The 14,532-nt window shown below is 36.1% G+C and overlaps 1 protein-coding gene across 1 annotated transcript in view; it reads left to right on the top strand.

Annotated features, from left to right (window-relative positions):
• Positions 1 to 14,532, top strand: part of LOC137105966 (protocadherin-15-like) — a 157,045-nt gene that overhangs the window by 99,595 nt on the left and 42,918 nt on the right. Inside the window, exons 26-28 of the mRNA XM_067488842.1 lie at positions 53 to 165; positions 13,334 to 13,443; positions 13,790 to 13,930. Of these exons, the coding sequence (XP_067344943.1) occupies positions 53 to 165; positions 13,334 to 13,443; positions 13,790 to 13,930 (364 nt within the window). The remainder of the gene's footprint in view (positions 1 to 52; positions 166 to 13,333; positions 13,444 to 13,789; positions 13,931 to 14,532) is intronic.

The following is a 14,532-nucleotide window of genomic DNA, read 5'->3' as shown; positions in this document are numbered from 1 at the left end:
CATATAGAAATTCACTAAATTTTCTAAGTCTCTTTTCTTTACTGTTTGACAGCTGGTGGTGGTGGCCTATGATGATGGTAACCCTGTAAAGGAGAACACAACTCTTGTGGAGATTACAGTCCTGCAGCCTTCTGTCATCCCTGTGTTCACCCAAGAAGAATACAGGTATACAGGCACGCACACACACAAATAGTACATGCTAAGTTTAAATTCTTGAACCTTAGTGTGTGCCATCTCTTGTTTTTCATTTTCTGTCGAGTAAATGCATTTTGCAGTAACAGAATCTGCTGTGCAATGTGCACACCACTTGAATTCTGACTGGGAATGGCCAACTCTGGCACGGTCACTGTGTTGTACTTTATAGAGAGGGAGCTAATGATGTAAATAAATTTAATGGCCAGACAGATTAAGCGCCAACCACAAATGGCATAAAAAATGGGATCATATGTTGAAAACTTGTGGGTGGAACATTGGTACTCTGGATAGCACTCTCGCCTCACAGCAAGAAGGTGATTCCGAATTTTTTCTTAAACATGCTTTTGTGTGATTGAACTCAGATGCACAGCCAAGCTGTACAGTGCCTTGCAAAAGTATTCATACCCCTTGAAATTTTGTTAAGTTTTGTCACATTGCAACCACAAATTAATCTTATTGGGATTTTATGTGGTAGACCACAATTATGTGCCACTTTGTGTGGAAGTGAAGGGAAATTGATAAATGTTTTCAAAATGTTTTACAAATAAATATCTTAAAAGTGAGGCATGCATTTGTATTCAGCCCCCTTTACTCTGATACCGTCAAACTCCAGTAGAACCAAGTGCCTTCAGAAGTCACCTAATTAGTAAATATATTCAACCTGTGTGTAATTTAATTTCAGTATAACTACAGCTGTTCTGTGAAGCCCTCAGAGGTTTATTAGAGAACAACCAGCACCATGAGGTCCAAGATATACACCAGACAGGTCAGGGATAAAGTTGTGGAGATATTTAAAGCAGGGTTAGGTTATTAAAAAAATATCTCAAGCTTTGAACATCTCATAGAGCAATGTACAGTCTATCATCTGAAAAACACCAATAAATAAATAGATACTCCATCAGACAGATCCACACACGAACAAACAAAATATCAAAAGTTTCTGATAATGCGTATCTGTCCCTAAATTTTCAACTGCTACATTGTTTAATTGTCACTAATATGGTGTTTTAAAAATATGGAAACAAAGACTTAAAAGGGCAGCACGCTGGTGGAGGGGTTTGTGCTGCCGGTTCAGCTACAACATCCCCGGCTTTAATCCACGAGCTAGCTGCTGCCTTTTTGTATAGAGTTTGCATGTTCTCTCCATGCTTGCTTGGGTTTTCTCTGGGTACTCTAGTTTCCGCCCACAGCACTTAAATAGTGACACTATAGGTATAAGTGTGGGTGTGAATGTCTACTCTGTGTTGGCCCTGAGATAGGTTGTTGATCTGTCTGGAGTGTTACCTACAGTAAATGGCAGTGGCTGAAAATGAGAAGGTGCTTGGTCATTGATTTCCAACTGACCTTCGATAAGAAGACTCTTCTTCCTATAGGAACATTTAACATGCACATCTTGCTGCAAGCAATTCAGTGTCATCTTCATTACACTCTGAATAGCAAGTGCAAGTCTCCTTACTGTGTCAGCCAATACTCTTTCATGTGCTAGCAGGAAAGATTGTAGGCCATGGAGTGTGTCTGGTGCTGCATTGATCTCCTCGTGAACAATCAGCAGCCTACACCAACAAGTTCCTCACAGAGCCGAGGGTCATTGACACCTGATGTGAAATGTGATGTTAACTAGATTTGAATCTAAATAAACACAATTTTTCCGTCACCTTCATCTAATTCTCTTCACTCTTGAAAATCTTTCTGTTATAGAGTAGTTTCTGATAAATGACACAAAATTGCAGTATAAAATGTTTTTATACATTGAAATTTTCCAAATATTTCTAAATCACTCATTGACTAATTGATTGTGAGTAAGGGACCACATTTTTTTTTGTTCTTTTTTGTTCTTTTGTTTTCTTTTTAATTGAATTTCCTTCATTTGTGTGCAGCCATTATGTCATTATGTACCACACAGTTTTATATTCAGAAAAAGTGTTTAGACATTTGCTGTGATGCAACTCACTTTTACATAGATGACATGCCAGCTGTCATGCATAATGCAAGAATCCTGTGTGACAGCTTAATTTTCAGTATTGGAAAAAAAACAAAACTTAGACAATTTATGTTATAGAAATGCATCTCTCCTTTTACAATTAATTTTCTTAAAGCTTGTTAGATCCCTTTATCCAAAACCCTGAGCACCATTAGCTGAAAGCTAATGAGCTTGTTTGGGAATTCAATGTCAATACAGGCATATTTTCCCACTGATACAGAAAAACATTCAAGATGTCAAGGTTTGTCTTTCACATGGAGTAAAGCTCCTGTATATTTTTAGTAGGAGTGTTAGAGGCAAATGAAATGTCAGCCAGCCAGCCATATATTGCTGCATTTATGAATATGTAACATAGCTTCCAGCTAAACAGTGTGCGTGTGCCTTTGTGGATGTGCATTTTCTAGAATCTGTGTATATTTGTATTTGTTAATCAACAAACAATTCATGATAATTCATGCATACACATTTGTTATTTTGAGCACCCTGAATATCCCTTTATATAGTATTTGTCTTTTGTATGTGTTTTAATGTCTCTTTAGATGCATGTGTGCCTTCTATATTTCTTTCCCTTTAGTTTAGTGTATATATATATTTTTTAATTCCATGTTGTACTTGCACAGTACAGTGTTCCCACTTTGAATTAATTATTCCAGCTTTATTAAATAAAAGCTAACCATTGTACCAGTGTGGTTTTAAGAGCTTACTAAAACAGCTTAATGATTTTGTATGGTTTCAACAGATGGGCTTGTAGCCATAGGCAAGGCTAAATTAGCAATATTGATTCATATAATAAAAAAATAAAGTAAAGTAAGGGTTCTGTTAAAAGTGTCTTTTTGGCAAGGAATACATTTACTGTTTTCATCACTAATTGGAAGTTAGAGTTAAAAAAATGATTGAAAATTGGTTATCTGAACACGCTCAGTCTTTGAAAAGCATTTTGTATATGCCCTTACTTTTTAATAGAAACATTATTTTAAAGACAATATGTGCAGAATTTAAAGGAGTCCTCTTGTTATACTCTTGTTTCAGCCTAATCATATGATAGTCAGCCATCATTATTGATCTAGCTCAGTCACATGTAACCATTTAGACATAAGTTAACCAGTATTTTACCCATTTATACATTTAACAGTTTAACAAAACTTTTTGTTTAACTATTTACACAGTGCATAGAAATGTTTAAACCTTCGTTTTGCATTGTTTTGGTATCTGACCCTGACTAAGATAATTAAAATAAAGTAAAATAAAAATTGGAAAGCATAAACTGCCACACTGACACATAAACATATACATAAAGTTAAGACCTCAGAAGTTGAGGATGATCAGTCAACTGCAAAACTTTGAAACTTAAACATGCAGTTTCTTGGTGCAATGCCCACTCACCCGGATACCCCCACTGGGAAAATGTAATTGTTTGACCAGACCAATATAAAACTAGTGTAAAATGTTGTGCTGGGGCTTTTCAACAGTGCCCTTATTTACACTTTGTACTGGGATTTGCATGAAACAAAAAAGCTTAAATGCATTTGTATAGTTTTTTTTACCCTCAGGGTATGTATAAAATAGTTAATTTCCTACAATGTTCATGCTAACCAAAAGTACTTTAACCGTAAGTTCTGTGTTTCATGACAAATGAACTAAACAAAACTGTTCTTTTTAGGGTCTTTAAATTTTCTTTTGACCAACTTAATTCATAATATATGAAGCTATATCAGATACTGATTTAGGATTTTTTGTACAATAAATAGTTTTAACATTTCCTCCGTATTTGTATGTTTCGATACATCAAAGTTAAATCTGTTAAGATACAGACACACATGCACTGAACTTTATATATACATGCTCACAGTGCACTGGTACAGTACCCTGTTCATTTTCACGCTTATGTAGCAAAACTGTTAAGAAGCCGAAGAGGTTTGTGACATTATTGTAGTAATGAAGTGTAGTTGAGCTGAATGTCTGATCCCCTCTGTCTCTCGATGTTTTTCTAACTGTAGGACCCTCCTTGCACCTGCAAAATTAGTATGCAGTCAGTACCACATGCACATGAATAGTTATCAGCACCCAGTGGCAATTATCAGCATGAGGTTAAGTGAACAGAAAGAAAATATTGCCTTTTGAAAGATTATACATGACTACAAACCCCTTCCATCACGCTCAGTGTGTGTGTGTGTGTGTGTGTGTGTGTTCATGTGCAGGCTTGTATGATGTATGTAATTTGGAATTTGTGAAGGCAGACCCCTCCCCTTTTCCAAGCACCACCAATAGCAGTACCACTCTGGTGTCATAACCTGTTGGTTTGTTAATGACTCTACTTTCAAGGTGGTGAGAAAGTTAGGAGCCAAAACACATCCAAGCTTTTTTTAATACATTGTGTGACCAAAAATGGCAATGCATTGCTTTGTCTTGCATCATTACTAACATAGAGATAATACACTATAATGTGGCAAGAGATTTACATAAATCCAGTCATATCTATCAGTTTCTCTATACCAAAATATAGTACACTCTTAATCCAAGAAGCACATTCAGCCAGGCAAGAGGTCACAATTTTGATCGCCATTACCCAGGTGGAGCAGTTTGAAATACTAATTTTAGTAATATATTATTTAAAACAATGTGAACATTTGTTTTTAGTAAGCTTCTATAAAAAGTTATACCTGGAACCTGAGTTTTAAACTTACAATTTGCATAAAATTAAAAAATGTTGGTTATATCACCTGCCCAAAAATAGCAATACTTTTCTGAAACTAGAATCAATCAAACAAAAACAGCTTTCAGTGCTTTGTACACTGCGGTGCTTTTGTGCATTTTTATCAAATGTAATTGTATTTTTCCATATTTGTGTGTGGAAGGGGGGGGTAAAACTTTCGTTATTATTTCATTCAAAATTACTCATTTCCTGTCTCTGTTTTAAGAACAAAATGAAAAAATAAACTGTTGCAGCTCAGTCACCACATCTTTAAGGTTGCTAAGATTTTACTGTTTCTTAGATGATACATTTAAGGGACTGTAATTTGACATTGTTATACTGTAGTAAACCTGACACCTACAAGTACAGTACTATATGGTACAGTATACCACTATAGTATAGTATTCTACTATGTAGTTGGTTTCTATATTTTAGTCCCCTTTTCACCTCTTCTTCTTTTATTACTTCTTTTCTGTGTTGCTGTCCCTTTTATAAAGTCAACCTCTTTCATCATACTAACTGTCCTGACTGTATTTGTCAAAATGTAAAGAAATACCTGAAAACCTGAAATATGTTACTATGCGATAAATACATTCTTATCCAGTGTACATCAAATGAAGCCCATCCAATCTGTAACTCTGTAAATCTGGTATACATCTAACGAATTCATTACAAGGTTACCTTACTTTGTTGATGCACAGAAACAAGTAAGCGCACATTGAGTGCTCTTGGCAATATTATGGCTGTGACAAGAAATGGCAAACAACCCCAGTGATGCTTGCAGTTGGCAGACAGCGAGAGAGAGAAGCGAAATATGGAAGAGAAAGAGAGGGGGTGAAGTGGGACTGAAATAGTAGAACAGACTACGATGTTGAGAGACGATAGTAAAGAGAAGCAATTCAGAGTGTCAGTTTAAGATAAAGTAGAAGAGAGAATGGAGAATAGCAGAAAAAGGGGTAGTACAAAGGAGATACTATTAGTTGTAAAAAAATATTGGCTCTTTTGCTGGAATACGTTATGTCAAAAACACACTGAAGATGATAGACAGAAAGGTAGACACACGTGGAGATAGACAGATCAACATACAGGCAGAGAAGTCTTCAAAGTTTCACAAGAGCTGGCAGGTTGACAGATCGAAGTAGAGTGAAGCAAACAAGCAGGTAAAGACTTACAGATGGACAAGAACATACGCAAACAGTCAAATGGTTAGACAGGCAGACTGACAAACATTTTTCTAGCTTGATTGGTACATTCAGTCAATAGTCCAGTATTGGAGACAGACATCTTTACATTCACATTCTGTGAATGCACGTGCATGTTTTTGCATGTTTAACCCTTCAGCATTTTCTTTTGCTATTGTTGCTGTACAGCTGAGACTTGTTCCCACTTTACTTGTCTTCATAATCACTCCTCAGCTCTTTGAAAACATCACACACAGGCATCATTGAAATGCTAATTTCTGCCTATACAATCATATGTACCCATACAATTCAAACAAAGGCATAAAAAATAAGCTGGTGATCAACATGGATGATGAATGACAGATTGCAACAGATTTGTTAGGACTTCAATACAGCAGCTATTAAGCAACATTTAAGTTCTACTTCATACGTACTGTGTATATATACAGTGTATCACCTATAGCATAGGTAATTATAGGAACTAAATGAGGAACAATGGCATAGGCACAGCAGGTGAGATTCTCTCTCTGTAGCACCAAACAGCTGACTACAGAGTCTGTCTGCGTATGTATGGAAAATAATACCACTCCAATGTGAATGTTTCTTAGCCTGAAAAGTAGGTATTGTGCAGGTTTATAAAACATCAAACTACTGGCAGACGGTTGCATGTGAAACACATACAGACAGACTCAGCCTTCCTCATTTCCTCTTTTTTTAAACAGGTTGATGTTGTTCCAAAGGATGCTGGTTATCTTCCCTTTAACAGCTGTAGAGACAGTTTTATTGGCTTTGACACCCAGATGGCCAGACCAACAGATCAAAGAAAAAGTTGAAATGGACTCACTGTAAAACTCCAAATACTGACAGCTTTTTAACCTGAAAATCCATTGCTGGCAGCATTACATCCAAAGGTCAGCTGCTGTTGAGTTCTTTCCTGCAGCTTGCAATTGCCTTCATCTCTGGTTAGTGAAATGTAGTTACAGTATGAACAGGAACATAGGGAGAAAAAACATACGATTTAAAGTTTATTTTGACCAAACGCTCATCGGCACATAAATATAGATTATATTTAAGAGATTGTATTTAAAGATGTCACTTTGTCGTATTTGAGAGCACAGATATTGTACTAATTCTGTCTATTCGTAATGTGCTACCACAGATAATCTTAAGTTTTACGAAAAATACCCTGTTTTGAGGCCCTGTACTTTTTATGCATGAATTAAACTAGTACGTCCGAGTTGGTTAATTCTTTATAGAAAACAAGAATGTGTACTGTCACGAACAGACAGATTTTCATACTCCTAAAGATAAAGGGAGACATAATGACTCTGATAGTGATATTAATGGATAGTGCCAAAGACCAGTCTGCTAATAAAAATTGAGCAAAGGACCAATTTGTTTAATATGCACAATGCTGCACTTCGTGGGGAATTAAATAAGCCTAGGTAACATTGAAATGTTAAGGCAAGCTATGGTAAGCACAGTTTTACATTTTAGTGCAACTTTTAAAATAGCAATCATAACCTTGGGGACAGACGGGAGGCTTCAGTGCAGGGAGCATGAGGTGTAAGATGTGAAAACTTAAATTAAAAAAGGAATTCAATGATTTGCAAATTTTATCAACGCATATTTTATTCACAATAGAACATAAACATAACATAAACCATTGTGTAACATCCCCTCTTCTTTTCCTCATTTTCCTGCATAAGGTCTTCTTGCAGAAACATCCCAAATATTCTTAATGGGTTAAGGTGGCCAATCCATGTGTGAAAATGATGTCCCAGGTTCGCTGAACTATTTTTTCATAAGCTGAGCCCAATAAATGCTGGCACTGTCATTTTGATATATACCCATAATATCAGGGAAGAAAAAAAATCCATTAATGGAAAAAACTTTTAGTATAGTCAGGTGGTCAGCTGACCTTAATTTTGATCACATAACTTTGATGAACTTAGAACTGACCACCTGTAGAAGCTCCAGATAGTAACAATACCAACAGGCTTGTAGGGTAGGCACTAGGCATGATGGATATATCTCTTTATTTGCTCCTCTTATTACCCTGATGCCCCCGTCATTCTGGATTAGGATAAATCTACAGTCATCACACCACATGACCTCTTTCCAACAGTCCAATCTTTAGTCCAAATCTCTTTCTCATTGCATTGTGCATGCAGAAAGTGCATTGTGCATCTACAGTTAATCAAAATTAACTTGAATTGGTGGTGAAGAAACATAGTAGCTGAGTGGTCATTTTGTTGAGGATAAAATTCTTTTTTTACTCTTTTTTTCCATTTCAGAATAAAGGGACTCAAACTGTTGCACCAAATTGTGTTTGCTTAGTTTAATCCAGATAGTGACTTTTTGGCTAGGCAGTGTATTCTTTATCCCAAAATATATGGTGGAGAAATGTTTAATGAATGTTGCAACAAATCGTTTCTAGGATTATTTTAGAAAATGATCAAATTTATTTTTTAAAGTTTGATCTTACATGCATAGACATCTAAAGTCGACAGGCCAGTGTGTTGAATGGTAAATACCTTTGCTCAAACTTTACAGGGACAGGTTAGTATCTCTTTGAATTTGATGACAAAGTAATCAGACAGTTTTTCTTAATCTTGAGTGGTTCTTTATAGTTCATTAGTAGATGTAGCGGGGACTGTCATGCATCTAAGAATAAATAGTGAGACAGGATAATGAACCGAGAGCAGGGAGATTGATGGGGTGGTTCAAGAGACACAAAGTGGGTAATCACAATGGACCTGGTTTTGATTAACACTATTAAGCAAAATCATTACAATCTCCAGGTGCCTTTCAGAGGCAAAGATAGGAAATGAATGACATTCTATACAAATGTTTAATTAAAAAGTATAATACTTAAAAATAAATAGTTTACTCGTTGGAGTCTTGTTTTACAGTAAATTAACAATACCAACAAACACAACATTAGTTCAGGCTGTTAAAGTTTTTTGACACGGAGATGGTTTTCTAGTGTGTAAAATAAAATGGAAAAAACTAAATCTAATTAAAATAAAAACTTCTTAAAATATGGCTGTGCTGTTCTATTTCTTCTACTACTAATTGGTTATGTTTGTTTCTTTTACTTGTATTCTGTCTTTTTTCATGCCTAGTATGTTTTGTTGCCTAAACCTAATTGAAGCTTAACCATATACTTTGTATATGGTTATCATGAATCATGTTTGTAACAGTAATTTTAGTTATTTTGTCTTGCTGCAGATAATATAGAAAATTTTACGTGTGTGAGAGACCGTCTTGAATATTGTGCTAATAATTTACGACAATATCAGTCTTCAAACAAGCACAGAGGCATAAATAATCTGTATACTGGGTAAATTATCCATGACAAACCTTTTAGATCGCACTCACACAAACACACATACTCTTCATGTCAAAATAATCGTTTTATCGTTTAACTCAAAGCTACACAAACATTTTTGTTATTCTCTTAGTTTTTACTATGTTGTCCTTTGGCCTTGTTTTCTTTTCTTCATCTTATTGTTTCCAAATCTCATTCTATTTTTGAGTCCCTCCTTTTGTCAAAAACTGCAAGTCCTCTCTCTTTCTCTCTCTGCTCTGTTTCGCATATGATTTTTGTAATATAAACTTCAACGATCCTCCTCTCTATTTGTCGTGGCAAAATTTGACAATCTCTGGCCATAGACACCTCAAGTGTAGTCAATAAAGAAGCTTAATCATCCATGATGTATTTTAGGGTTTTATTTTCTTGCAAGAGAGAAGTACACCAACAGAGTTTCATGTCTAGTGCAGTTCTAAAGTCTTCACCTGTCACACATTGATTTAAAACCTTCTGTTGCTGGGCAGAACACTCTTCACCCTCCAGGCTGCTGCTTGCAGCTTTTCTCCTTTTCTATTAACTTTTCCAACATACCATAAGCACATAGGAATTGGAGAGTTGTCTCTTGCATAGCTTACGTTGAGCACTGCAAACACTTTTTAAGGACAAAACATGTATATAAAACATAGTTTCACAATGCCCCTTTAACACATCCTGCATAAGTATAATAAGTACAATTTACTATCACAACTAGACAAAACATAACAAATAAAACTTAATCATACTTATTTTTCCATCACACTGTTTCAAACTGTTTGACAAATACTAAGACATTTGACTTTTATTTGACAATTTTGACAAGACTGTAAAGTGAATGGTGAGAAGAATTCTACGAAATGGGCAAAAATACTGAGACACCTGCTGGCAGGGCCCAGAAAAGAGAGACTATGTTTGAGAGATACTGTGAGATTTAAAAGACCAGAGATTGATTGACAGAAGGAAAAAGTGACAGGTATGAACCAATAGGCCAAAAGGGAGAGAGATGTGGGATTAAGGAGAGAAGGAAGTCTGGCAGAGCAAGAGTAAGAAACCAACTCAAACCGAATTCCTCAATATTGGGTGACTATTATTCTTTAGTTACAGCCTACTGCTACATTATCTGATGTCGTCAAATCCATCATATTTTCCCACAAAAAACTTAGGGTTTCCAATAGGAAAATGTCTACTGAAGAAACAAGTTTGAAAACTCCAGCCCGCCTGTAAAGGTTATTACTGTGGGCAGTTAAAAACCCTCTCTTAGCAGTCTCCTAATGAAAACCCCAAAATCATTTAGCAACCCTTTTGGAAAAGGAGAGGAGATAGAGTAGCAGGAACTACTTTTATAAAAGTGGTGACAGAAGGAAAGGACAACATTGTGAGGTTTACAGTTGGTGTTTAATTTATAGTCTAAGCTGCTTTAAAATCTTTCTACCTTTTTCCAATGAAGAGGGCAAAGGGCATCATGCTTTTTACATGACGTTAAAGAATTTAAAAGGAGATAATCGCTCTTTAGAAGATAGAAACACCTAATTTAACGTCTAGATTTAAAGTGCATATAATACTGTAGGCTACACATAAGCAGATATGTACCATAATAAAGGTTCATAACATTGGGTGTTATCCTCCCCTCTGGATATTGCTCGCTTTTTTCTGGCTTTCCTCCACCCACCAGTGTTCAGAACACAATTAAATGGTCTTGCCTTCAGACGTTGTAATATGAAGTTTTCTTTCAACAAAAACCAGCATAACCCTGAGCTGAATAATGAGCAGTGTACGAATGCAAGTATATTTTTACATTTGCATGGTGTTTTGCATGTATACTTAAATGGCTGTATATTTGGGTTTGTGTGGGCATCCTTTCCAATGTGCTTTTTTACCTTTGTGAAGCATCCATCATAGAGAAGGAGGGATGGAGGAATAGATAACACTTGCAGCTGCTGGGATGTTGGCTGGAAGCAGCAGCCTTGATGAGAGAGAGAGGGAGAGAGGGAGTTGTGCAGGGAGGGTTGAAGAAAAGGGACATACAGATGCAGAAGAAGAAATGTAAATGCGCATCAGTATAGTGAAAATTGAGATCTTACTATAAAAGTAGTAGGAGGACTAGAGAGACTGGGGAAAAAGATGTAAGACGTTGGAAGACCAAAATAGTACAGGAAGGGAGGAGGAATAAAATTGTTTAATGTTTTGAAGTTATTGCAGTACCATTAAACAAGTGCAAATTTAGTGAGGGGCTGTTTGTTTTGCTAGGCAACATTTTACACAGACTTGACATTTTCATTTTCTGTTCCAAGTGAGCAATGTAAATCCCTGAAGAAACTAGACATTTCCATGTTGTGTACATTTGTAAAGCTGTTGCTCTTAACCTGCTGTTGGGCTCTATACTGACTCCAAAAGAAAATGCGTAATTTTAGGGCCTCAGCCGAAGGACTTGCTAACACATTGAGATGCTATTCATGAAAATGCAAAGTACATGTTCTGCATGCTATCCAAATCCCTATGCAAGTTATATTAATACCACTTAACTAATGTTTCTGTAAACTGCAACCTGTTCTGTTTTTAACATTTTGTCTAAAGAACAATATTGTTTACTGTACTGAGCAAATAGTTACTGTCTTTGATGTGTGTCAAAAATAGGAACATATCATTTCAATAACTGCTAAATCAACAACAGCATCAGTAGGATGAGACTGTACAGTAAACAAAATACACTAGGAAAATGTCTTGATAGAATGAAGGCCTTTGTTTCAGTATCATGGTACATGTGAACTTCCTGGCGTAGTTGAATAAAACATCCATCCATAAAGTAAAGTGAAAATGTCTGCTGTGAAAAAGACACTACACTATACTTCCACTTTGTTAAAGTGGTATCACCTAACATAGTGCCTTTTCACATATGAATCTATACTTTAATATTTTTCAGGGGAGTGTTTGGATAAAGCAGGTTAAAGAAGCAGTCGACTGGCCTTTAAGTTAACATTTACACAAACACACTCACAGCACACTCCCTCTTGCTGACCAGCAGTCCTATTTATTATATCACGATTACTTGATAGCTTAGCCAGCTGGTAGGATTTTACTGGTATTATTTAAAAGAGCAAAATGTTGGAAATTTGTGAGGTGCCATATTCTAAGAAATCAGGGGAGTCAGGACTTTAAGCAGAAAAAACTGCCCACCACATGCAGTGAGAAGCAGGTTGACAAAACAGTTCTAAAGGTACCTAGTGGTAAAACACCCTGCATTACAATCAAAAATTACAATCAATTTTCCCACCAATCGAAAATACACAGTCTAGTTACAGTATGGCTTTCCATGAATTATGAATGATAAAAACACCTTTTCTGAAATTTCGGTTTTGGCAGATTAACCAATTATTTAAAAATAAATAAATCAAATATCATAAAATTTTCATCAGCCTGTTTTTTTTTTTTTTTTTTTACAAAGCACAAACAATACCTATTTATGTACATTTACTTGCAGAAATATTTACAAGCTGTAATTTTTTTAACTGTATGCTATCTGAGGCACTTAAGTACTTGAGATTGTTTTGACTGACTCCTATGGCTAACAGTTGGCTGGGCAACAACAATGCCCAATGTCTGTTATAAAAATTGGTTAGATTATGCACATACATTTTGGGTCTTTTAGCAGCTTAGTTACAGTATTTATCTTTAAGTACAGTTTCCTGGAACAGTTTTTCGTGTTTTTTTGCATGTGTAAAACCATTTAAGTAGCTCTTAACGTGCAAAAACTGCTTACATATATTGTACCTTTTGGGTCAAGCTCAAGGTATAGAGAACTGTTAGCAAAAATGAGTAAAAAAAAAACCTCATAGTTGCTGAGTTGTAGTCAGCCTTCCAGAAGAAGTGGCCCCACAGTCCTATACATATTTTTTTTTTTATCAGTTGCTATTGATTGACTTATCCATTCCCAGGTTTCCACCAGTGAGTGAGGAGGCTGCTGTTGGAACCCCGGTGGGAGTCATCATTGCAGCTGCTGTCAATCAAACAATCGTGTACTCCATCATCGAAGGCAACGAGGGAGGTGAGTATGCTCAGAGCTGTTTATACATTTCAGCTGTGGTCTTGACTTCCTTCACTGGCTTATTGTAACTGCTGTAAAAGTAGCTGGTGGATGAGGGTTACAATCTTATTGGTAACTGTTTGCATTCCATAACCAATTATTTCTTCCTAGTTTTTCCCAAATTAAGTTTAATACTGCAAAGCCACACTCTAGAACTCTCAATTTATCGAAATGCTATGTACAAGAAAGTCAACAAACTCTGCCCTTCAATTTTTCCGTTTGACCCTGCTCACCTGCCATTTTCACTCTGTTTCATCCATCTTATCTTGCCCATTCTTGTTTGTTTTCTGTCTTTTGTTCTCTGCAGGCGTGTTTGCATTAAACAGAACAACAGGAGTGATTTCCACAGCCAAGCTTCTGGACTATGAAGCAAATTCTAGCTATGTTTTGAGAGTAGAAGCAGACTCCATGAGAGTGGTGTCGTCAAACCTCCGAGCTCCCTCTAAGAGTAAGTGTTAGTTGCGTCTCCTCTTCTAAGATCCCATGACTAACATTAGACTACATCAACATAGATTTTACATGCTTTTTTCCTCTAATTATGCACACGTTGGTTTTTAAAACACACCATTTTGCCACAGCCTTTTTTCCACTTATCTTTTTCTCATTAAGCCCCTAACGTTCTCATTTTCTCTTCCATTACTTCGCTCTGTCCTCTACTTATCCATACTGTACTTTTCTATCTGTCTTGATTGTTGTTGTTACTTTTCAAATAGGGTTTTCTCTGTCTCATCTGTCTCTCAACCCTGTAGGCTTCATCAACTTGTTGTCTTCACTGTTACTGCTTCAGATATACTTGCCTTTCCTCCTCTCCTTGAATTGTGTGTCAGTGCCTATTACACATCTTACCAATATACAATTATGTAACTGTTTAGTAGTGAATTCACAAATATCAAATATGTTTGCAATGATGGAAGTGGCTAAATAAAGCTGGAGAGCAGCAGTAAATTGGAGATTTAGTTTGTTAAGCTATACATTTCTCCAGATGCTTGGTCCCAGTGATGGAAAAAGCATTTGCATCTTTAAGACCAACTAATACCTTCCTATCGAACT

This window comes from Channa argus, chromosome 20 (assembly GCF_033026475.1).
Source record: "Channa argus isolate prfri chromosome 20, Channa argus male v1.0, whole genome shotgun sequence".
Classification (NCBI taxonomy): Eukaryota; Metazoa; Chordata; class Actinopteri; order Anabantiformes; family Channidae; genus Channa; species Channa argus.
This window is presented reverse-complemented; position numbering and strand designations above follow the sequence as displayed.